We start from the raw sequence: 26,876 nt of genomic DNA, 5'->3' as shown, positions 1-26,876 counted from the left end.
GGTTGACCAAGGGCATTAAAACCAATGTTTGGAAATTGCTGTTCCAATAATCCACTGTGTAGCTGTCCCTGCAAGAGGTGCTTTTTTGTGTGCTTGTTTCGAATATGAATGTTCCTCATCATAAACACATGGGTGGAAGAGGCTACATTGTTCTTCTGCTTGGTGGAAAACATGTGCTCTGCCACTTGATTATTTAGCAATCGCTGGAGCTCAGGAACAAGATTGGCCCTCTTCATGACATCTCACTGATCCTTTGTGTTGGTTTCATGAAGTTTATCATACAAAACAAAATGGCATGTGGATTAGGGAATGGGCATCAGGGTCTGTACATTGACCCTTCGTGTTCAGCCATAGAAGAGACACCAGAAGTTTCCCAGTCTGAGTGTGAAGCATGTATGTTTTCTGGAGTTTGTTTGGTCAGTCTCCCTTCATGTTGCACGAGTGGCATATTTATTTTGACCTGGGGAAACAGACTTGAACGCGGACTGAAATACACAAGACAAGCCGAAATAACAGGAAACAGGTGATCACAATTGGGGTAGCACGCGTAGGTAATGAGGGGGCGTGGCACACACGAGGATCGTACGAGCAGGTCATAACATATACTTGATATGTTGTTCTGCAGTGTAATTGCTGTTGGCACAAATGACTTAGGATACCTTGTTGTTCTGATTACTCTCTGCAGAATTCTGCCATTCGACCTATTACTTCTGACAAACTTTGAGAACAGAGGATGTGTAGGATTATCTAAAATTTGTTTCAACTTTTCCATAATAGTCTCATTGTACAGCTGGGCTGCAGATGCCTGGTCAACTCCAATGACCCTACTGGCTAATTTGATAAAATGCTGCAATTTGTTACGATCCTGTGCATGCATATTTCCAAAGGTACAAATTAACCCAAAGGACAGGACACTGCAAAGGACAGGACACTGCAGAAGAGCTTTATAAAATTATTGAAGAATGCCAATATCTAATCTAAAAACTTTTAGTTTCCTGAGAAAAAACATCCTCTGTTGCAATTTCCTGCACTTGTTCTGTGCACAATAATTAAAACACAATTTATCGTCTATTTCAATTCCTAAATATTTATAAGATGACACCCGCTCAATCTGTTCCCCATTAATCTCAGACCAAGAAACCCTTACGCCTTTCTTACTAAAATCTATTAACATTTCTTTTGTTTTCTTTACATTAATCTGTAAAAAATTATCTGTGCACCACTTAGTGAAACCTTGAACCTCCCTTTCAAAGTCTTCTAAGGATGAGGTGTCAGAATGTAAAAAACCAACCAATGCAGTGTCATCAGCATACTTAAGATAAGTATGAGCAGGAGAGGCTGATTGGCAATCATTTGTATATAATGTATAAAGGATGGGCGATAGCACACATCCTTGCGGTGCTCCAGTATTAATGGATTTTAGGGAGGAGACATGTGAGTTAAATTTCACTTGCTGACAACGGTCAGTCAAGAAATCATAAATCCATAATATAAGTCTAGGATTTACCCCAAGATTTAACAATTTCCTCACCATAAGATGCGGTTGGATTGTATTAAAAGCACTGCTAAAATCAATAAACACAACCTTAACCAGGCTCCTTGCATGTTCAAGGTGCTCATCGACATTATTTATCAAAGTAAGTAGAGCGTCTTCAACCCCCCTCTTAGCACGGTAGGCAAATTGGTTAGGTTCTAAAGAGTGGGAAACCTCAGAAAGAAGATATTTTAATACAATTTTCTCAAAACATTTCATTACTACAGATGTAAGTGCTACTGGACGCAGATCATTAAGTTCTTTAGGTCTATTGTTTTTTGGCACTGGCACTATTAATGATTTTTTCCATAAGCTGGGAACCATACCAGTGTCCAAGGGAAGCTGGAACAGCTTCTGGAAGGGCTGTGCCAGCTCATCTCCACACATTTTTAGTGTTCTACTGCTAATACTGTCAGGCCCACTAGCTTTACGTGGATTAATACATATGAAAAATTATTTTACCTCATCAATAGCGATTTCAATACCATACCTCTTACCTCCGTGCTAGCTAAACACTGTTATATTTTAAAATCATGTGTATCAAATCTACAATAAAAATTATTTAACTCATTAGCCATACCAAGTTCATTATCCACTGCCATAAGATGATTCGTAGGTTTGTACCCTGTAATTTCTTGTACCCCTTGCCATGCTCTTTTAGGATTATTAAAAAAAAAAAACCTTCAAGTTTACATTTGTAATCAGATTTTTAATCTTCCTCTGTACTGTTTTTTTGTCTTCCCTATTTCCACCTGATTTAAACAGGCGCTTTTTCTGATTAAGGGGGTGCTTTAACTCCAGAGTCACCCAAGGTTTATTGTTGGGGAATAATTTAATAGTCTTTTTGGGTATAATTGTGTCCTCACAAAATTATATATACCCTGCAATAGCAAACGCTACTTCACTGATATTCTCAGTCCCATCAGTAACTACATCCCAATCTGTACGTGCAAGACAATTCTGAAGTTCATAAGTCACGGTAGCTGTCCAGCATTTCACCTCCAGCTTTTTAACTCTCTCACGCATATGCCAAGGCACGTACACAGGGATTAATTTAATCATATTATGGTCCGAATTCCCCAAGCCCGGCAATGCTTTAGCATAAAAAGCACCAGGTATATTACCATAACAGTGATCAAGGCAGGTTTTATTGCGAGTGGGACAGGTGACATATTGCTGATACGTAGGTAAATATTCCTTTAAACTACAAAGGTTAAAGTCTCCATTCACACATTGACATTTGCACACACATTCATCCTGACACATTCACACTCATACACACACAGTCATTCACATACACACACATCCGTCCGTTTTAACATTAGATTGCACTCAGGGGGTCTAAGTTAGGACAGCATGAACTCATTACGCTTTGTCACTTGGAACGTGCGTGGTATTGGCTCATTTGCTAAGAGACATAAAATCTTAGAATATCTAACAACATTAAAGGCAGACATTGTCCTACTGCAGGAAACTCACTTAGCCAAAACAGGACAGTGTACATTAAATTCACCAGAATTTCCACACATATATTTAGCTAGTTATAATTATATTTAAAAAGAGGTGTAGCAATTTTAATCAACAAAAGAATATGTTTCAACTGTAAAGACACTATCGCAGACCCAGAAGGTAGATTCATAATTATTAAAATTTCAGCATATAACAAAGAGATATGTATTGCCAATATATACGGTCCAAATAGTGATGACTCCTCCTTCTTCCACCACCTTTTTGCTGCAATATCATCACACTCAGACACAGAACTTATACTGGGAGGGGACTTCAACTTAGTACTTAATCCAGAATCTGACAGACGTAGTACAGCAGCTAGTTACCGTACTTGCCAGTCATCTGAAACAGTAAAACAATATATGAATGATTTCGGCCTATGTGATGTATGGCGTACTTTTCACACCACGCTCAGAGAATACACGTTTTTCTCACCAGTCCATCATTCTTACTCCCGGATAGACTTTTTTCTTACCAGCAATACAGTCCTGAAAGATATATGTGACACACAAATTCACCCTATAACAATCAGTGACCATGCACCTGTCACTATGACGGTCACTGTAAAAGTTAGTGCACCACCTTTTAAACGGTGGAGACTGAATACATCATTACTAACGGACTCAGAGTTTCTAGAAGTTATTAAAAAAGATTGGACAACATTTATTGAAACAAATTACATCTCTGCGGGCATTCTCTGGGAGACAGCAAAGGCTGTAATACGAGGCAGAATAATTTCATATTCAGTACATAAAAAGAAGAAGGAAAAAGCACTCGAACCAGAACTAGAACAGAAAATTAAAACTTTGGAATCAGCACATGTTGCCTCCCAAGAAAAACACCTCAATGAGCTGAGAAAAAGTAAAATGAAATTGCAAGAATTAAGAGACAAAAAAACTCAGTTTTACATACAAAGATTACGCTTGGACAAATTTGAACATAGTAGTAAATCAAGTAAATTTTTAGCAAACCAACTAAAACAGAATAAAGAGAAAGTAGCTATCTCTTCAGTTACAGACCCCAATGGGAAGGCAACTCATAGCCTAGGAGAGATAAATAGGATATTTAGGGACTTCTATAAAAAATTATACTCACCTAATATTAATCCAACCAATTCTGAAATAGAAGAGTTCTTAAACAACATCGACCTACCAAAATTAAATAATGAACAAATAACGGCATTAGAGTTACCTCTCTCAATAGTAGAACTTCATGATGCACTACAATGTATGCCTAACGGGAAAGCCCCAGGTCCAGATGGATTTCCAGCAGAATTCTACAAAACATTTTGGCCTCTGCTCACCACTATTCCATAGAATGGTTATAGAAATTAAAGAAACTGGCACCATCCCTCCATATATGAATTGTGCAGACATTAACCTGCTCCTCAAACCTGACAAAGATCCTGCTCTCCCCTCTAGCTATCGACCAATATCACTTATAAATGCGGACCTTAAAATTATCAGCAAGGCACTGGCTAGTAGAATTGAAAAAGTGTCACCTTATATAATACATCCAGATAAAACGGGTTTCATTAAAGGCAGACAGTCCACTAACAACATGAGGAGACTAATTGGCGTAATAGACTACTGCAACATTCAAAATAAGGAAGCCATAATCATGTCATTGGACACAGAAAAAGCTTTTGACAGGGTCAACTGGAAATTTCTAATGGCAACCTTACTAAAATTTGGATATTGTGAGAACTTCATAACCTGGATTAAAATTTTATACAGTTCACCTAAAGCCTGCGTAAAAACGAATGATCAAATCTCCCCAAGCTTCACTCTCAGAAGGGGCACTAGGCAAGGTTGTCCACTTTCTCCATCACTATTTGCTATATTTATTGAACCATTGGCAGCAGCAATTCGGAATAATAATAATAATATCAAATAGGGCTGGACGATTTTATCGATTCTGCGATATAAATCGATATTTTTTTTCCAAAGAAAGTATCGATTTTTTAGCCGCGAGTATCGATACATACGTCCCATTCAAATCCCCCGTGTTGTTTACCCCCGTTCGCGTTGCAGGAAGAGCGATTTGGTCAGCCAGCCGATAGTGTTGCTGTAGAGCAAGTTACCCGTACTAACTTTACAGTACACAGACGCAGATCTGTCTAACTCTTCCTGTTTACCAAGTCAGAGCTAGGATATTCAGAGAATGGCGGCGAATATAAATCCAGCACCCGCCTGCTTAAAAGCAGATGTGTGGGAGCACTTTGGTTTTTTAAAAAAAGAAGGAAAGCAACGACTTGGATAAAAGCATCGCGGTTTGTAAGCTATGTGGCACTAACGTTAAATATTCTGGCAATACCACAAATTTACGAGCGCACCTAAAACGTCACCACCTGGGCAAGTTTATGCTTACGGAGGACCCAAAGCAGCAGCGGCCGCGGGACCCAAAACAAACTACGCTGGACATCGATGGCGGTTGTTCCCACAAGTTTCCATCTGCTTCACCAAGGTCGCAGAAAATTACAGAGTCCATTGCCTACTTTATTTGTCAGGATTTGAGACCGTATTCAGTGGTGGAAAACCCCGGCTTTAGGCGCATGGTGAACGCGATGGAGTCCCGCTATCCTATTCCAACCCGCGAACATCTCACCAAGGTTTGCATTCCCCGGCTGTACGCTCAGACAAGGGCACACGTTAAAGCCTCCCTGGCCAGCGCGGAGAGAGTTGCCCTGACGTGCGACGGCTGGACCTCGCGCACAACTGAATCATATGTCACCATCACGGCCCACTTTATCAACGAGGAATGGGAGCTCGTTACGTATGTTTTACAAACCAGGGACATGCCCGAGAGCCACACCGGACACAACCTGGCAGAACATCTGAGAAAGGCCATCGCTGAGTGGGGAATCGCAGAAAAGGATCCAGTAATCGTCACTGACAATGCGTCAAATATGACAATCGCAGCTGAGGAGGCAGCATTCACACTTCATGTCAAATGTTATGCTCATATACTAAATCTAGCTGCACAACGTGCCCTCAAAATCACAGCAGTCGCACGCCTGCTGGGAAGGGTGAGACGCATTGTGAGTTTCTTCAGACGTAGCACCACAGCCAACCACATGCTGAAAGAGAAACAGAGGCTTCTACGACTACCAGAGCACAAGTTGATGACGGATGTAGTTACCAGGTTAGTGTGTGGTTACTTTTCAATAGTTTATTTAGTTTTTTTATTAATTATTAATTTATTAATTACATTATTATTTAATTTGTTTAGTCTTTTATGTAAAGCATCCATGCTGTCTATAAATAAAATAAATAAAATATAAATAAAGTATATTTCTTTTATTTAACTACAGATGGAATAGTGCGCATGACATGCTGGAAAGATTCCTGGAGCAACAACCGGCCATCTGCGCAACCCTGCTCTCGAGTGAAGTCAGGAAGACCGAGAAAGATCTGTGCACACTGACTGAGTCGGACGTGACAACAGCTGAAGAAGTAGTCAGCGCTTTGAAGCCCATGAAAGAGGCTACACAGTACATGTCCAAGGAGAGGACCCCCACACTGTCAGTCGTCGCACCCCTCCAGGACACACTGATCAACGGACTGAAACCGATCGAAGGTGAATCTGCAGTCATAAAAGAGATGAAGGCTGCCATGGCTGGGGATCTTCAGAAGAGGTACATTGACCTCAAGACAACTCTCCATGCATGTTCAGCGATGGATCCCAGATTCAAAAGTCTTCCCTTCCTGACTGAAGATGAAAGAGAGGAAGTTTATGATGGACTGATTGTAGAGGCTGCAAGACTGAGCATGCAGCCATCAGAGGTATGGTAAGGCAGTGATGGTACTGCTAGTTTAAAAGGCAAATCCTACATCATTTTAAAATAGATAAATATTAAATAGTTTTAAAAGCATAATTAAATACTATAATGTTAACAGGTTTAAAGGCATATTTAATATAGTAATTAAAAGATTTATACAATAAAAGCTCATGAATTTCATTTCATGTTGACTTAGTCACTTTGGAGTGTGGATGAAGAGGGCACAGCAAATGCTCATGCTGATGATGAGGGGATGGCATCTAAAGAAGATGATGAAGACGCTGTGGATGAAGGAGAGCAATTCATGGAAGGAGTGAGCAGTCAAGGTCAGTAGTATTACCCATTGTTATCCAGTGAAGCGCACTGTGTTGTCTGAACTTCTGTGTAGGAATTATGGAATGTGCTTAACTATAAAGTAATATATAAATATAAGTAATGTTTTTTTTGTTTTTATTGTTTATTTATTTGAAGGTCAGCGTCCTCCACTCAGGAATCCAAGGCCGTCTTGTCCACTGGCTGCCCTTCTTGGTGAACAATACGGTGGTGGTGCAGCACGAACCAAGAAAAATACCCAAGAGGACGAGGCCAAGGAGCAGATGACCCGCTACAAGGAGGCAGTTCTCCTGGAAGTGAAAGAAGATCCACTGGTCTGGTGGAAGGAGCACCAGTGTCAGTATCCACTCTAGCTAAAAGGTACCTCTGTATCCCTGGCACTAGTGTTTCCTCTGAGAGGGTCTTTTCCACCACCGGAGATATCATCACTGCTCAGAGAAGTGCACTTCTCCCAGAGCATGTGGATCAAATTATTTTCCTGAACAAAAATCTGAAGACAATGTAGATCACTTGGTCTGCAGTTTTGTGGAGAGGAGAGTTTGTTTAGTGTTCACTTAAGGCCTTAAGCTACTTTGCTAAGATGGGTACAATTTTTTTCAACTTGAATTATTGTCTGGCTGCCATGGTTTATTTTTTCTGCTGGCTAGACTGGCTACCTGACATACGTGTAGGCTTACAGGCCATAAAATACTCCGCTAAGTTTTAAGTTAAATGTTCTTAGTGACTTGAATTATTTGATGTTTTGGAGAAGCCATGGTACTACTATGTTTACTTACATGGCAGCTAGACTGGCTACCTCATGTTCATTGTCAAGCTAAAAAGATGTCAAAGAAACTGTTCAGAACGGGCCACTTGCACTTTAACTCTCCATTGTTAATTGCAAATTGCAATGTTGCACTTTATTTACTTTTCAAAGGCTTGTAAGCTACAGTTTGCACTGTTTCAATAAATGGAACTAATTTTCTCAACACATCTTTGATTAATTTTGTCCAGCATTTATTTTGCAAGCTGTCTGATGTTTTTTGAGTTTATTTCAATTAATTCAATCCAAGTAAATGAAACACTCACAAGATGTCACCAAAATCACTCTGTCTCTTTTAAATCTATCAGAAAATGATGTAAGTGTATCGAATTATATAGAATCGTATCGAATTATATCGAATCGTATCGTTGGCTAAATATCGTGAGCTGAATATCGTGCATCGTATCGTATCGTGAGATTAGTGTATCGCTACAGCCCTAATATCAAAGGTATTCAAACAGCAAGTATAACCCATAAAATTAGTCTTTATGCAGATGATGTATTACATTTTCTTCAAAATACACAGGGTTCCCTCACAGAAGCGATAAGACTCATAGATAAGTTCTCCTCCATATCAGATTACTCTATTAATTGGAACAAGTCGACTACTCTTCCAATATCTTGTGACTTCCAGTCCAATCCAACTATCCCACTTCAATCTGGGAACATTAGATATCTGGGTATTAACATTTCTGCCAAGCTGTCAGATCTGACGCGATTAAATTACAGTCCGCTGCTTAAAAAGATAGAAGATGACCTTGCACGGTGGAACAATCTACCCACATCACTTCTGGGAAGAGTAGCTACAATCAAAATGATGATCCTACCAAAAATTAACTACATGTTCTCAATGGTTCCGAGTCAACCTCCGCGGACTTGGTTTAAATCACTGGACTCCTTAATTTCAAAATATCTATGGAAATCCAAACCACCATGAACAAGTTTAAAAACTTTACAGAAATCCAAAAACTGTGGGGGTTTGGAGCTTCCCAATTTCTACAACTACTTTCTTGCCAATAGATTGATATATGTCCTAAAATGGACTACGCAAAATAACTTAGACCATAACTGGCTGGATATTGAGCAAACTTTCTGTAATGATATTCGAGTCCAGGACCTGCCATTTATCAGTCATATACTTAAACGACATTGCTGTTTTAAGAGCATCAACATCAGCACATCGCTGACAGCCTGGTGGGAATTTCTTAGAATGAACCAAACTTCACTGGTCCCATGCAAACTGACACCCATCTGGAACAACCCTGACATCCTGTTAAATAAAAAAGTGATAAACTTCCTGGCTTGGCATAATAAAGGAATCAAGCGCCTTGAACATATAATCCAAGACAATTGCATGATATCATTTGACAAAATTACAGAAACTTATAACATTGAGAAAAACAAATACTTAGAATATCTTCAACTTAAATCAATAATACATAATAGATGGTGCCGTAAGCAATTAGATCTGGAGCTTTCACCTAAAATAGAAAACTTCTTAATAACTCCAACTAAAAAACTACTGTCTAGGATTTACATGCATCTAGCAGAATCTGATACAACGCTCTCACTCCCTACCCACAAATGGGAAAGGGATTTACTCATCAATCCAGAAACTAACTTCTGGAGGCAAATTTGCTTGAATACCTTTCGAATGAATCAGAACTCCAACCTGCAGCTATTACAGTACAAAATTTTACACAGAACACACTACACAGGGCAGAGGATGTTCCAGATGGGTATCAGAGATACTGACATATGCCTAACTTGTAAGAAGGATGCACCAGATAATTACCTGCATGCTTTCTGGTATTGCACACCGATCAACGAATTCTGGCAAAGGATTTGTGAAGACTTATCAACACACCGAGGGCATATCCCATCCCACCCTCCCTCTCACTCTGCCTGCTTGGGGACCTCACTAACACTAATATGGACACGAATAAATCTTGCATTCTTGTCACAGTACTAACCGTTGCTAAGAAAACAATCCTTCTGAACTGGAAGTCAAAAGAGAATTTAAACATAAATCTGTTCAAAAATCTACTCTTGGATTATGTTTCCATGGAGAGGATGTCTGCCTGTAAGAAAAATCATTTGATCGATTTTGAAGACAGTTGGACTCCAATAATTAATTTTTTAATGTAATGTCGTCAGGGGTGGTGGGGCCTTGCCGTCACCGTCCCGGGTTGGGGGCTGGGTTGTTGGGGTCCTCTGGTGTTTCTCTTGGCTGAGGGCGCGTGGTCAGTGTCTCTGGGTGGCCGCTGGCCTGTTGGGGGCGGTGCGGGGGATGGGGGGTTCTGCCCCCCCGGGGTGGGTGGCGCGCTGGGGGAGGATCGGGGGGTGGGGCCTCTGGGTTCCACCTGGGCCGCTGCGCTGGGGTGCGTGGGTTTGGGGGAGTGGGCTCTATCTGCTGGAGCCGCTGCTCCGGCTCCCGGGCGGGTGGTCGCCCGCATGCTGGGGGGCCTGGTCTGCCCGGGCCCGTTGCCTGGTGGGGGTGGGTCGTTGTCTGCCATTGGCGATTCCGGCACGGGGCCCTCGGGCGCTGTGGGGTGGTTTGGGGGGGGCGGTGGGGGGAGCCTCTGCCTCGCCTGGGGGGGGGCCTGGGGTGGCGGGGGTCACCGGCTCCCTGTTTGCCGGGGGGTCTGGGGTTGTCCCGTCCTTGGCTGCTAGCTGGGGTCTCATCGGGCGTGGTGGGGTGGGTCTCTCCCGGTCTGCGCCTGGAGGGGGGGGGGGGGTTCCCTGCTGCCGGGCTGCCTGTGGCGCCCCTGAACACCTCGGTTGGCTGTCCCTGCCGGCTGTGCGGGGTCGGGGATGGGGATTAATCGGGGCCAGTCGGGGACCTGGCCCCGGTGCCGGGGGGGGGCCCACTCCTGGCACGCCCTTATTGCTCCCCTTGGCCCAACACCACATTTCACACAACACTAGGGCCTTGAGGGGCAGTGGGGAGGTGCGCCGAGACACTGCCCCTCAATTTTTACTTGCATGTTAGACACCACATGACACTAGGGCTGAGGAGGTGGGTTGAGGCAGGTGGGGCTCTGCCGTCTGCCAGCGGTGGGGTGCCCATGCCTCAACTGCTCGCCCACTTTTTGCACCTTAGTCATATATACAGTCCATATTACATTAGGGCCTTGGGGGTGTGGGGAGGGGGATGGGGGATTATTATGCCATCTGCCAGTGGTGGGGCCCTCATACCCGAACTGCACCCACTAATTTTAATGCATTGTAGACATAAACACACAACTCTCTCACACATGTACATGCACACTTCACACCAACATGGGTCGGGAAGGGGATGGGGGCCGAGGGGCCCCCCCTAACTCTCTGTCTCTGGCCCTGCGTGGGTGGGGTGGCCCGCCGGGTGGAAGACCCATCATGGGGGGGTTCGGGCGGCCCTGGCGGGTGTGGGCGGCCTCCTCTCTTGGGCTCACCGCCCGTCCTCCCTCTGCGGGCCTCCCTGTACGGGGGTTGGCGCCCCCTTAGTCCCTCGCGGGCTCCCTCTCGGGTTGGGCGGGTGGTTGTCTCGGGGATGTGTGGCTGTGGGCCCTTGTGCCGGGGGGACGGTAGGGTGGCCTCGGTTGCCTGGATTTCCTGCCTATGCAGTATGGGATGCACATCCAGGGCACGAAGCTCCCGTTCCACCACATCCCAAAGATGCTCTATTGGGTTGAGATCTGGTGACTGTGGGGGCCAATTTGAAATGATTCCAGCTTTGTGACATGGTGCATTATCCTGCTGGAGGTAGCCATCAGAGGATGGGTACATGGTGGTCATAAAGGGATGGACATGGTCAGAAACAATGCTCAGGTAGGCCGTGGCATTTAAACGATGCCCAATTGGCACTAAGGGGCCTAAAGTGTGCCAAGAAAACATCCCCCACACCATTACACCACCACCACCAGCCGGCACAGTGGTGACAAGGCATGATGGATCCATGTTCTCATTCTGTTTATGCCAAATTCTGACTCTACCATTTGAATGTCTCAACAGAAATCATCAGAGACTCATCAGACCAGGCAACATTTTTCCAGTCTTCAACTGTCCAATTTTGGTGAGCTCGTGCAAATTGTAGCCTCTTTTTCCTATTTGTAGTGGAGATGAGTGGTACCCGCTGGGGTCTTCTGCTGTTGTAGCCCATCCGCCTCAAGGTTGTGTGTGTTGTGGCTTCACAAATGCTTTGCTGCATACCTCGGTTGTAACGAGTGGTTATTTAAGTCAAAGTTGCTCTTCTATCAGCTTGAATCAGTCGGCCCATTCTCCTCTGACCTCTAGCATCAACAAGGCATTTTCGCCCACAGGCCTGCCGCATACTGGATGTTTTTCCCTTTGCACACCATTCTTTGTAAACCCTAGAAATGGTTGTGCGTGAAAATCCCAGTAACTGAGCAGATTGTGAAATACTCAGACCGGCCCGTCTGGCACCAACAACCATGCCACGCTCAAAATTGCTTAAATCACCTTTCTTTCCCATTCTGACATTCAGTTTGGAGTTCAGGAGATTGTCTTGACCAGGACCACACCCCTAAATGCATTGAAGCAACTGCCATGTGATTGGTTCATTAGATAATTGCATTAATGAGAAATTGAACAGGTGTTCCTAATAATCCTTTAGGTGAGTGTATAAGGGTACGATCACGTGTGTGTATGCTACATATATATAATACCGATTTGTCACATTATTAATTATTATTATTATCACTGATGTTGTTTTAATTTTCTCCTATTATGAAGTTAGCCACTTCGGGAGCCTCTGCCTCTGCCTGCAACACAACATCATTAATCAGGAAGGCAGCGGCCTGTGTATCGGCTTAGGGCGCAATATACACAACAAAAAGTCTCATTTGGTGTATTTCCCTAGGCAGCCGGTAAGGCCTTAGACAGAGCGAAAGTAGTTCAATGTCCTTTGTGCAAATCCAATGCTTTGTGGTGATGTGAGTAGGATGACAGTACTTATTATTAACAAACACACACACACACCTCCACTGCTCTTTTTCCCAGAGTTTAGATTATGATCCATCCTCACCGACGTGAAGCCCTCTAAGTCAATCGACGAGTCCGAGTCCATCTCTGAAAGCCAGCTCTCTGTCAAGCAGATAAGGCAGGATCGCTGGTAGTCTGAAAGGTATTGAGTGCAGGCTTGCAGCTCATCCATCTTGTTCCTTAGACTCTGGATATTACCTAGCATAACCGATGGAAGTGGTTGCCTGTAGGGTTGCCTCTTGATCTGCTCCTGAAGTCCTCCCTTCCTTCTGCGTTTCCTTGGTTTAAAGTTGTTACTGCTTTTGATACACTCGGTCAGTAACAGCGATGTATCTTTAGTCTGGATATGCGCAGAAGGAGCTCTGAGGCTCAACAGAAAATCCCGAGTGTAGGTGATGCGGCTTGTCTGGCCTTCATATATAAAGTTGTAGCCGACTGCATATTTAACAAGATCAAGTGAAAAAGAGATCGGAATCAACAGCAGAATGGCTAGATTATGCTTCATAATTATGATTCACGTGGATTTGAGTCTTTGTGACTAAAACAAACATTAACAAACTAACAGGTATGAGAGACGCGCAGAGACCGTGTCGCCGCTCGCACATGCGCCACAACCACAAGAGGAAGGTCACATTGTGGTAGATCTCATTTGTTTTAACATCGATGCAGACACATAAGTACAAGACATTTGACTAGACAGAAAAGACTGAGACGGCTCTACACATATGAAACATTAGGTCAGCCTTCCTTACAGACTTACCCTTTAGTTAGTGCAGTTCCAAAGGGTGCCTTATATGCCTATATGGAACATGCAGTACTACACACCACCACCCACAACCAGAAAATGGGTGGATGCTAAAAACTTGCCCATTAAAACCCATGAAAAGTGATTTTTTTATTTAGTGGTTTTTACCCTGAAATCAGGCTGCTGCTGTTTAGTTCTAAATTGACTGGTGAAGTTCCATCCATCTGTCATCCATGGCCACTTACTGTCACAATGCGTAAGCGCCCAGAGCGCAGACAAATGGGCAGGAAGCCAGGGATCGGGAACACAGGGTTTAATCGAAGGAAAGGCACGCAACAGGCTGACAATACAGAATGACACTACAATGACCGGACTGGGGATACTAACACAGACGTGGACTAAATACACAAGACAAGTCAAAATCAAATAGGAAACAGGTGATAACAATTAGGAAATAACACAAGGTAACGAGGTGGGCGTGGCACACACGAGGATCATACGGAGCTGGGCGTGACACTTACCCAGTACCATGATACAGTACATTACACTTCCAAGTCCCTTTTCATTTTAATAAATTAAATAAATGATTAGTGATATTATCCATAGATAACCAGACGGCATAATCCTCTTTTCTTGCCCTGAATATGTGTATGTGTGTGTGTGTGTATAAGCCAGTTTCCTCTGTCATGCATTTTAGTTTAGTCATTTTGTTTTTTGTCTGTGTGGTTTCCACATACACAAAAGTGTGAAGACCAAGTTTTCTGTGTACGACCCATTAGAATGATAAAATACATATGGATTTTATTTGTGGTTAAAAATGAATGTTGTTTTCATTGTTTTCATATGTAATTCATTACTTTTTATCATAAACATTTATAATGCCCAGTGTGTAGGTGTTGTGAGTAAATTTCCAAACAAAGGGTGAGAATCCTGAAAGAGAGGTGAAACAGAACGGAAGCCACCATAATTCAATTGCTTTCTTATCACCCTAGTGGTGCCGACTGGAACCCCCATTCTCTCCCTGACATCCTCATGATCATAAATTGCCAACACAGTCTCTATTCAAATGATCAATCGATAACATTGGGGCATATTTTGCACTCGTTCTTACAGCCATACCAATATTAAACTTATGCTAAGTATCAGATTCAAACAAAACTTTTATTGGTTATATGACTTAAAAATTCTATTTAAAAAGCAGCAAAAGCAATTGATTGGATGTCTATCCATCTTGTTGTCTATGTTCACTGTCTGCAGGAGCACATGCAAGCAAGCATTTCATTGTACACGGTACTCGTACTTGTACTGTACACATGACAAAAAAAGAATTGAATTGAATTCAATCTATAACTCAATTACCCATATTTCTGAATTTTTAGTGAGTTACTTGCAAAATTCAGTTTTAGCAGAAGTATAAATAATTTAAGGTAATGTCAATTGCTCTGCACAAAATTCAAAAACTATATTTCACTGTAACATTTAGGTTTATTGAAGGACTCTCATGTTCATGAGAATGACCAAATATAAGCATAGTAAACTACAGGCATAATTTCATTTTTAGAATTAATGGATTTCTGTGGATTTAAATTAGGTTAACAATGTAAATTACTCCATGTTCCATGTATTGCTTGCTGCCAAAATCATTGAGGACGTAACTTTATGAATCATTTAGACTTGGTCATGCCTTTTTTTTGGGTTATGCACAATGGTCGCACTGATGAGGGGGGAATATGTGTGACTCAAAAACATGATTTTTTTATTTGTGTGCATGATGGGAAAATAGACCATATGTGAGCATATTCTTTGATGTCAAGCATTCATCAGTTTTTAACCTTAAATGCACCATAAAAGGCAGAGAATATTAGTAGGACACAAAGGAGGGCTCCACTTCTTATAATGGAGAGCCAGACCAAAAGAGTCTTCTCTGCAAACCAGTCAGATCCTGAAGAAAAAACAAATTGAGACAAGTTACACACAAAAAAGCATACCGTATGTGTGTATAAATAGAGTTTCCTAGGATACATTATACGTTGATTCTGTATTGGACAAAGAGAAGGAAAATTGGTTGGATGAATGCATGGTTGGATGGATAACAATTATAATGCAGGAGGTGGGGGGGGGGGGGTCCCGGTCCTGGTCCCCAAGCACCTGCCCCTTTTGCCTGAATGATCAAAGTGCCTCCCTTTTTCGATTTATTTAGGGGGAGCACCCATCACAGCCCTATTATAATGTGTCTAATTTTAATACCTGTGAACAACCACACCTTCTATATTTAGTATGGTTCCATTCCCAAACAGCATCTCCCCACACATGGCAACAGCACAGTAGTAAGTCCCAGCATCAGAGAGGTTGAGGTTCCTCATGGGGAGGCTGTAGACACAGCTCTGTGTAGGAGATCCAGCCTCAGAGCTCTTCTTACACTTATCACTCCTGTTTCCCTTGGTGTAAATGACTCCTGGAAGGGATTCTCCTGATCCATGCCTGAACCAGTAAACACTGTGTTCTCCTGCACAGCTCTCGGACACTATTGTACACTGCAGGAGCACAGAGTCTCCTGGCTGCACTGTGTCACACAGAGGCTGCTGTACCACAGTCCTGCTGTCAGATTTCTTATCTGAAAAAGAAGCTTATAGTGAGATTTTGATTTCTATGCTGCAGTGCAGTGATTCTATGCATTGCAGCTGCAATTATGCTTACCGTAATTTAAATGTTTAAATGTTAAATATTGGTGAAAGCTATTACACCAATAATAAGCTGGTGTGTGAATGTATGGTGTGAATGGGTGAATGTGAGGCATACTGTAGATTGTAAAGCGCTTTGGTACTCGTAAGAGTAGTAAAAAGCGCTATATAAATGCAGTCCATTTACCATTTTATGTATTTACAAAGTCTCATCTTAATGAGCCATTTCAAAAGTCACCCTGGTATTTGCAGGAACCATACAATATGCACATGAATTTTATTGACTTGACAACTAGCATACCATGTTAGACTAATTAATACTTCAATCCAATTATTTCACTAAGTAAGTTAATCTAGTAAGTGGTAATGTGGTGGTAAAATTTTATGAAAACATGAAAGAAGAGAGTTCTGGGAACTGGAAATTGGCCTTCTAGCCATCCAAGAAGATATCAATAACTTTTTCGAGAAAATAAGAAATTCATTTTTTTATTGTGTTAATGTAAAATGTATAGACATTGTAATGACAAATTGTGTTTTTTCCCTGAAGAAATACACACTTACTACCCAGATAAATTGTCTTAAACATTTTCTTTGACTGCTTAAGACTTTTGCGCAGTACTGTACATCAATAGATAATATTGTAGAATATAGGTTTACAGCAATATTCTATTATGTGTTTTACTGAAAAATGAAGAGTCCTACTTACCTGTCAGCATGATAAAGGTTCCATTTCCAAATGTGATTTCATAATAGAACACAGCAGCACAGTAATACACTGCTGAATCTGATGGCTCCAATCTGGAAATGGTCAGGTTAAAACTTCCATCTATTTTCTGTACACTAAGGCGTTCCATTTTTTTAAATGCTTCGGAAAATTCACCATCCGCTAGGTAATAGGCTTTTGCCATGAGCTGGGGCTTCTGGCCAACAGGTTGCTTGAACCATGCAACAAACAGTTCATCCTTTGGACATGTGCATGTCAGAGTCACAGTGTCTCCAGTCTGGACCCTCATCAAGAGACTGGATTGATTAACATACACAGCCAGTGTGGTGTCTGGAAAAACAACATGTGTTCACAATATTAGCCTTGGTAGAATGGACCTAGAAAAAAATAATTTTATTTCCTCTATCAGTTTATTTGAACCAAGCTAACAAAAACTGGCGAGATGAACTGAAAAGTACAGTACGAACCAAACAGACCATAAAATATTTTCTGGACTAATTCTGCAATTGTGTCAATGTCAGAAAAATTTTATAAATACATTTTGTTCTACAAATATTCTCTTCTAAAATGAACTTTTTTGTACATTTAATAAATTGCACATTTAACATTTTTACTTACAGGCATAATAGAAGACCACAAGGAAAACACACAGTCTTGTTATGCTCATAGCTTCTTTGAAACACTATAACAAAAAAGAGTACAACAAGGAACTGAGAAAAAGTATTAGAACCACTGTATGAAAAAAAATCTCTATATGAGGGAACTAGTTTATTCAGTCTCTGAATACACAGCAATAATGAGCAACAAACATTCTGTGGTTGTCTCATACTTAAGTTTTAGAAAGGAGGGACTGGGGAACTGAAGGGAGGGACTGATGTTTTCATGTTGAATTCAAGAGGAAGAGTACATGTTTCCTATCTCTGTCTTTGTTCGTCATCTTCTTGCTATGATTATTATATTTTTGAATTATAATATTATTATATTCTTTACTAGCTGAATCTTCTGCATGTAGCTTTTAGAGAGCCTATGACACATTTGGGGTATAACAGTGGTTGCCAATCATGTGCAAAGCATCCCCCATTAGGACACATGGCTGGGCACTTCAGAACATTATCAAAATAATAAGCCACAAAACCCTAAACATGTCCTGTGATTTGTTTTTATGTGCTATATTTTGGAAATGATGATATTACATTGTTACATGATACATATCAGCATCCTGGTTACAATGGCACTGAGTGATGAAATAATGATAATTTATTAGACTTTTAACTCAATGACACCACATCCATAATCTTTTTATTGTCTCATTTTTACGGTCATAATTTTTGTTTGAATATGTGGTAGGTGGATAGAATCTCCAAAAACCCATTAGCTTATGTTTCAAGAATATGTAGAACTAAAGTTTTGTTCATTGGCTGAGAAAGGGGGGACTCTTTATTCCACGGCAGGGGAGTTCCAGGAAGTAGGAGGACAGTCCCACAGACAATGTGGATGAAGAAGAGGTGCCCTTTCCTTGTTAAACTTATCCTGGAATGACAGGGAGTATCAGCTCAACAAAAACTGCATCTGGACTTTCAATTCATGTGGACCCACAAGAAATTAATACAATGGTTGAAACAATGTGGACTCCAAGGGACCAAATCTCCTAAATGCCATGAAAAAACGGTGTCATGTAAGCAAGACAAGAGGTGTTCCACTACTATAGGGTTTCATGGGGCATTATCCATCCGTCCATTTTCTATACCCATATGTCCTCTTCAGGGGCACAAGCCTATCCTGGAAGCTACAATCACAAGGCAGGGAATAACCTTGGATGATGCATAACCCATTGCAGGGCACACACACCATTCACATACACATTCACACATATAGGCAATTTGACAAATCCCTTTAGCCTTAGCAAGTGTTTGGGGGGAACCAAAAGAGAACATTCAAACTCCACACATATAGATCCAGGGTGGAGACACCTATCTGAAGGGTAACTGCTGCAGTCTGCTGAGATACTGGACCTCTACCCATGGATCAACCATCTAATGCCAGTACACCAAGGAGTGGCTCGGACCTGAAAAGGGGAATTTCAAGGTTCTTCACTTGTCCCACATTTATCAAAATTCCTGCTGTGTTAGATTCAACTAGCACAGACTGGGTTAAAGACAATGTAGTACAAGAAATGCTACCTGGTATGTATAATTTCTGAGCGATATGAAGAAGGGCTGAGGTTCGTACACAGGTACCTCGCAAGCTGATCTTATACCCAGAGTGTATGGGGGTCTCGGATCTGGTACTATCTCTTGGCAACCAGCTAAGTTGCTCACACAAAATCTTATCCCCTGTTATAGGGGTGGTTCTATAGAATTGGTGCTATTTGTGTTTGACAAAGATTACAACAAAGTACATCAAAGCTTTGTTGATATGATGTGACAGAGTAATGTTTACACTTTATGTAAAAATACTTTTTCTTCACCTTAATGCAGTTATTTTGCATTATTTTCTGAAATGTCACACTTTAATTTAACCCTGTCACAGTCATGTTGTAATTGAAATATTTATGTTTACAATAGGTTTCTGATCAAATTCTGGTATGATCTCTCAGTTTTGATGTCCATGCATTATGATTAAATTTAAAAAAGAAACAGTGTTATGCACCATCCATTGCTGGTTATGATGACATAATTTGACAGATCATGTAATTTTAATCAAATTTTCCTGAACTTATTTTTCCAGATTTAATGCACATAATTAAACACATGTTGATGTTATGTTTGGTTTATTTAATATAAAAATACAGACAATGTATCATATAACAGGGCTGAATGCACAACAACAGGGATGAAAATCATGTAACAGGGTTGAATGAACAAATATCACATTTTTCTACTATAACCAGAAATGATATTAGTATGCACGCCTAAACTCATTCACTCACTCGCTCACTCAAACACACACACACCTACACACACAGATTAGGTATCTATATCTTTGTTGGGACTCTCTTTTTATTTCTACGAACATAACCCTAATCCCAACCTTAACCCCTACCCAGCCCTCAGCTTAACCATAAATAACCAAAAAGACTTATGACATTTTAACTTTTTTGATTGCATTCACAGATTTTTATAAAATTGAGGTTATCCAGATGGCGACCTGAAAAATGTCCCCAAAAGTTTCAGGTTTATCACATGTTGGAGACATTTTGGTCCCCAAATGTGATCTACGCAAACCCACACACACCTCCTTATAACTGATTTTTTACTGATACCCTTGGTAAATTAAAGTGAAATGGACTGTGAAAAAAGTCATAATCTGTCCAAATTCTTTAGACATTGAGGTACATGCTTGTGGACTATTTTCTTCAGCTCATCACACGGGTTTTCAATGGGGTTTTTGGGGCATAGCATACGTGATATTGCTACGTGTGGGCATGTTTTGGTTTCCCCTTGCTGGAATAAGTAAAAAAAAATGAGAAGGAAAAAATCAACAGCTAAATATGTGGTTTTTCACTCTGTGAACATGTAAAACCAGTGAAAGAGGTGATGTCCTTCTGATCACAATGAGTGTGCCCTTTTGTGCTTTAACCACAGGCTACATCTCAACATAACTTGGACCATTTATTGACAGGCTTTAACTAGGTCACTAAGGATATGTAGGACAGAGGAGGGGCAAAAATGCAAAGTTTGCTGGTCTGCAGTCTGCGGTGGAAGCTGTGTGTTGGCACTTGAGATACATGATGGGTTTGATTTAGGACAGACATTGTGCCACATCCGAAAACTGCAACCTACAATGAGGACGCTGGTTAAATATGAACAGGAGTAGCTGAAAATAAGAGCTGCTCAGAACTGATTGGTTGCATGAATGTGTGATTAGACATTAATACATGATGGTATGTGTTGAATGTCACGTATGTAATGCATATCATGAATCATCATGAAGCATACATGTGTAAAATAGATTTGAAATGTTTGAGCTAAATAGGATATCAGAGAAAAACAATTATCAAAGTTTAAAAATCAGATCTCCATAAGATTCAGAGTTTCAGTGCTTATTTAAAAAAATAAAAACTAAAGAAGCGAAAAAGAATAGTTTTGCTGAAATAACGTCTTTTTATTAGTCAGTTGGTTTTAGATGAACACAAGACTTCATATTTGAGTACAGTCAAACCTCGGATTGCGAATAACTTGGTTTGTGAGTGTTTTGCAAGATGAGCAAAAATTTTAAATAAATTTTAACGTGATAAACGAGCGAGGTCTTGCAATACGAATATTACATATACGCTTTGTCTGCATAGCGTCGCATAATCACAACTGAACCAATGGTTCTTCTCTCTCACTCGCTGCGGAATTTTGGGTAATCGTTTCCCATGCTCGGTATCGGTCTGCGTGCCTCACTGGTGTAGTCAAAGTTTAGTAGAAAAGCACCACCCGAATAAGGGTGTAGCAGTGCGTGCAATGAATCTGTTTAACGCCAATGCAATGTCCACATTTCGCCGAAATAGAAAAGGAGGCAAAAGCGGCTGTCATTGTATAGGTTCCTTGTTAAAGTAGCACAAAAAGAAAAAGATTTCAGTGAGCCAACAGATAGCAGTGATTAGTTATAGTGAGTCGTCCTACAAAATAACTCTCTCCTCTCAAATAACAAAATAACTTCTCTCACCATCTCCCTCACACCATCCACAATTATTTTCAAAGGTAAAGTGCATGTTAATTTGTTTTATGTATTTTACTTTATATTTTGTATTAATCATTTTTATATGAATATTTTTGGGTTGTGGAACGACTCATCTGAGTTTCCATTATTTCTAATGGGAAAATTCGCTTTAATATACGAGTGCTTTAGATTACGAGCACGTTTCCAGAACGAATTAAGCTCGCAATCCGAGGTTTTACTGTACTTGCTTATGTCATTTTGAAGTCAGAGTGGAGTGTGCTTTTTATGGTTTTGCTGATCTTTAGCACCACCTGCTGATTTCTCATTTCGTTGGGCACATTTCATGAAACACTTAACATTCTCACAAATAAAAGTGTATTTATACTGATAAAAGAAATTAAGCTAAGGTTCCAGCATGCAAAGTAAGAAATCAAGAATAATTTGGAAATTATTTAGAAACTGTTTTAACTGGTCAAGAAGGCCCAGCAACGGCTCCACTTCCTGAGAATCCTCAGGAAAAACCACCTGGAAGAGAAGCTGCTGCTGTCCTTCTACCGCTGCTCTATTGAGAGTGTGCTGACCTACTGCATATCCACTTGGTACACCAGCTGCTCAGTGGCGGACAGGAAGGGCCTGCAGAGGGTCATCAACACTGCTCAAAAGGCTGTGCCCTGGAGGACATTTTTAGGTCCAGCTGCAGCACCAGAGCTGTCAATTTTCTAAGAGATCCCTCCCACCGTGGACATCACTTGTTCACAATGTTGCCCTCTGGAAAACCTTTTAGGTCAATCAAATCTCGTACAAAAATATTTAAGAACTGGTTTTACCCTACTGCAATACGCATCTTGAACTCTGTTCAGTCATTAAACACATACAGTGCTGAATGAAAGGTAGGGCTATGCTACACTTTAGTCTGTGCAATATACATTTTAGTGTAATTTTTATTGTGTTAGGGTATTGCATAATTTATCATTTATTTTTAAAGACCTAATTTTTAAATGTATTTAATTATTCTATTTGTATATGTGTTTAAATGTTTAATTTGCACTGAAGGGACTGCATCCAATGTCATTGTACTTGGTATACCCTTACCCTTTCTTCTTTTTTTTTCTTCTAAATTTCAATGTATTTAACAAGCATTTAGATCTTAAACAGATGCTGTTAATGTACCATGTCTAAAATACATTTTAGACATTTAATATTTATACTTTATTATAAATATTATACTGTGTGTGTGTGTGTGCATATATACATGTGTGTGTGTGTGCGCATGTGTGTATAATTGTGTATTGTGAGTATATGTATGAGTGTGCAGGTTAACATGGAATGATTCCCAATGAGTGTGTGAGGCTAGAACAATGCCACCCCACAGCGGCCAGTTACCCGGGCCGCCCGCCACCGGAGGGCTGTGTGTCCACTCAAGGAGGCAGAGGGGGGAGGCACCAGGCGCCCCCCGCCAGCGAGCACAAAACAGGAGCCCCATGGCCACAGGCGTCAGCCTGCCGGTTCCCCCCCGGGGGCCGACCGCGCAGGCACGGATAGAGCCCGGAACACGGGCCACCCACGCGCTGCGCAGGGCCCAGCCAGCCCCAAGCAGAGCCGCACCCCCCCAAGAACCCCCACCAGGGAGATGCCCCGAGAGCCACCAGGCACCGCCACCCCTGGCTACCCCGACCCTCCTTCCCCCAAGCCCAGACCCCCCCCCCAACCCTCCCTCCCCAATCCCCGCACCCTCCCTCCCCTAAATCCCCCCACTACCGCCCCTGCACCGCCCCATCACCCAAGTACTCCCCCATTCCAGGATAAACCTGCAGACACACAGAACCATGCATACACACATACATACACTCAGACAAACACTACCAGTCACACCTGCACCCCACAGATGCAGCCGCCCCGCCCCCGGGCCCACCAGCTATGGGGGAACATATGGGGAAAAGATACCACAGCCGGAGCTGTGGTCCTGCCCCACCAGCCCCCCCCCAAGCCCTGTGTCTAAAGTGGAGTTAAAATAGAGGGGAAGGGAGCTGCGCAGTCCAGCCAGGGGCTGCCGAAGCAGCTGACCCAGGACCTGCACAGCTCCCCCCGCCCTCCAAGGCCCTATGTGAAAGAGTGGTATGACACAGATGTATGTCTAAAGTGCAGTTAAAATAATGAGGGGGGGGGGGGGGTGAGTGGCTAATTATCCCCCCCCCCTTCCCTCTGTGTGGTGCAGTGTGATGTCTTGGTGTGGCGTCTAAAGTGCACCTAATGCTCGCAATAATTAAACAGCAGAGATGGTTCGGGGTTTAATCACCAGATGCCGTTTATTACACATAGTGGATGCACGCACACATACACACACACACACACACTACGTACAACAATGAACATTAACCACTATACATGACATAACACACAGCACATTTATAATCACATAAGTGATTTCTAAGAACTACAGTGGTAGCTCAGAACTCGAAATTAATCCGTTCAGAACTCCGGACCGAATCCTAAAAAGTTTGAGTTCTGATTGAATTTTCCCCATAAGAAATAATGGAAAACCAATTAATTGGTTCCCAGCCACAAAAAAATTACACCGAAATATGTTTTTTTTTAGCATTTAAACACAAAATGAACCGGACAAAACAAGAAAAGCATATACTGTACTAAACACATCTAAGCACATTTATCAAAACAGTAATTTTTAAAGTAAGAAAATAAATGTATCCAAGCAATGAGTTCCGTGAGCCATGCCCCCTCGTTAGCCTCGTGTGGAATCCCCATGTGATCAGCTGTTACCGCGGTAAATTACGTTTATATATGCTGTATGTACTTTTTCACATTTAAATCCATTGTGCTATTAAAAAAAACAAAACACAATATGACATTTCAACTTAAATAGTTGAATACTTTCACGTGAATTACACGATCAATAACTTAAATAGGCAAGGAAGTGCCCTTTAGACTGTTGAGTTTAGGAAAAAATCTGCAATTAACAACACAAGTGCAAAAAACTGCAATGAAAATAGTGCAAAAATGAAACTGCACTGAACAAAATATAATAACTAGCTTATCCAGGAGTAGGCCAAACAGGGTAGGGCCTGTTAAGGAGTGTCCTTCAGTTCCTTTAGTTTTTCAGCTAGCTGTTTCTCCAAAGTCTACAGACTTCTTTTCTTTTCCTTTGCTGCTCTTCGAAGGCCATTGGACTTTGAGATGAAGCTCAGTTTTCATTGTGATTCAGCTTTTTCTGCATTGTCATCAGCGGACTTCAGGAGGACCCTTATATCCTCCTCTAGTCTCTTCTTTTTGGATTTTATTTCTGTTATCTCTTCCATTAGTCCTTTCCTCTTCTGTGCCTTCTGTTCATCTTGCTTTAGACGTCTTTGGTCATCAAGATACATGTGGTATTTCTGTCTGGCGGCAGCGGCAAAGAGGAGTAGCTCCTTTGTGTAGGCTATGTTAAGAAGCCCTCCAACACTCCGCACATGGTCATGAATAACTGGAGAGATTAATGAATGCTCCTTGAGGTTCTCCACCATCACCTCCTTGTTGACAGAAAACCCTCTTTCAACAGAGGCTTGGCCATGTGAAAGGATCAGGAGAAATTTCACTACCTCCAATAGATGGCGACACTCTGCATTGTTGGATAAATGTTCATGGTAGAATGCATCCAAACTTCCACTTTCTGGGTTGAAGTTTCTAAAAGAATCTGATGCTGTCATCAGGCTGTGGTCATAGAAGTGAACAAACTCCCTCAGAATCTCATCATAGCATTTCTCTTCAATGCGCCCAGTTTCCACAAAGAGCCGCAGAACAGTGGTGAGTTTTCGGGTGCTCACCTCTTTGCTCTTGAGGAACACCCTTGGATCGAGAACAGAAAGGCTTCTCACAAGAGGATATTTGAGTGGAGCCTTTTCAAAAAGCATGGAGACCATCTTCAGCAAAAATGGTTTGCAGTTCTGCCTAAACTCCAGCCTCAGCCTCTCGGCATCCGAGTTCTTCTTCTTGTGCTCCTCCAGGGCTTGCTCTGTGACAAATCCCACTCTCAGTTTGGTAACATCCATGTGGTTGACTGGATCAGCATAGTCAACTTGTAGAAGCTTTAATGTAGGTGTTGCATTCTTCATGACACTGGGCTTGATAAACTTCTCCAGGAGACTCCTAAGCATGTTGGTGAGATCCCCACTCATAAATGGCAGCATGGGTATAACTTCAAAAATGGTGTGATTTCCAGAGCCACCATTAGAAAGAAGTTGAGCTTTGCCTGGAAGAGGTCATCTTGAACAATCATCTGAGCAGTCTTGAAAGATTTAGAAGATGGTTCTGTTATAGTTTTCGCTTTTGCAGCTTTGATGTATATTTTCAGAGAAGGCCAAATCTGTAGGGCACGCTCAGCCACCTCTACGTTTTCCAGCCATCGATGACTACAGAAGTCAAGAGGGAAGGATGTGGAACCAGTGACTGCTGTATAGTCCTCTCTACGTGCTGGTACATCCTAGAATATCCATTTAAGGTTTGAAAGAGCATTTCCCAGGTCCCAGTCTGTGGATGCACACCCTGCTCTGAAGGAATTGTTTAGTATATGCAAACCACAGCTTCCAACATTAAGCATTTTCTTGCCTGTTTGCTGTTCTATGCTTTGCTGGGCCATGGAGAAGAGCTTCCAGTTCACGTTTGGGCCATCCATCGACAGCTGAATCAGGTTGTGGAAGCCTATATCTGAACACACAGTCTCAAGCTTCTCATATATTTGTTCTGCAGTGTGATGACCCATGAAAAAAGATGTCAGATACCTTGAGGTTACTTGATTATCATTCCAGAATCTCAAGTGAACATCTAGCTGGCTTTTCTTAATTTCCCGATTTAAACTTTCATCAAATAGAATAACATAACCAGATTCTTTTATGGCTTTGGTCTTCATCAGAGAAGAGAAATGAGGAGCTATCCCAAACACAATGAGGTATGCCACTTTATTCTCCCCACATTTAAACTGCTTTGCTATGTTACTGTCGGGAAACATGGTTTGGAAAAGATCCCCTACATGCTCACATGATTTGTAAGAATAGTGGCTTGTTACAACTTTTGTTGCCCAGCATATTTCTGCTTTAAGTGTTAGAGCTAACAAATGTTTTTATGGTGCCTTGGGAGTTGCTGATTG

At 41.7% G+C, this 26,876-nt stretch overlaps 1 protein-coding gene across 1 annotated transcript; it reads right to left on the bottom strand.

The window, feature by feature from the left end:
- Positions 1–15,927: 15,927 nt before the first annotated feature.
- Positions 15,928–17,784, bottom strand: LOC111841886 (uncharacterized). The gene is made up of 3 exons (XM_023808015.1): positions 17,711–17,784; positions 17,075–17,422; positions 15,928–16,301 (listed from the first exon to the last, which is right to left on the bottom strand). The coding sequence occupies exons 1-3, from the start codon at positions 17,757–17,759 to the stop codon at positions 15,928–15,930; spliced, it is 771 nt and encodes a 256-aa protein (XP_023663783.1). The 5' UTR covers positions 17,760–17,784.
- Positions 17,785–26,876: the final 9,092 nt, after the last annotated feature.

The sequence above is a fragment of the Paramormyrops kingsleyae genome, chromosome 10 (genome assembly GCF_048594095.1).
Source record: "Paramormyrops kingsleyae isolate MSU_618 chromosome 10, PKINGS_0.4, whole genome shotgun sequence".
Lineage (NCBI taxonomy): Eukaryota > Metazoa > Chordata > Actinopteri > Osteoglossiformes > Mormyridae > Paramormyrops > Paramormyrops kingsleyae.
Note: the sequence above shows the minus strand (reverse complement) of the source record. Positions and strands in the feature narration are given on the sequence as shown.

Bases quoted from the DNA above. Each gene is read 5' to 3' on its own strand.
- LOC111841886 (XM_023808015.1), bottom strand. From the start codon at position 17,759: ATGAGCATAACAAGACTGTGTGTTTTCCTTGTGGTCTTCTATTATGCC. The intron at 17,423-17,710 runs GTAAGTAAAAAT...TTGTTTTTCCAG, and splicing joins TGTGGTCTTCTATTATGCCT to ACACCACACTGGCTGTGTAT. The intron at 16,302-17,074 runs GTAAGTAGGACT...CTTCTTTTTCAG, and splicing joins AACCTTTATCATGCTGACAG to ATAAGAAATCTGACAGCAGG.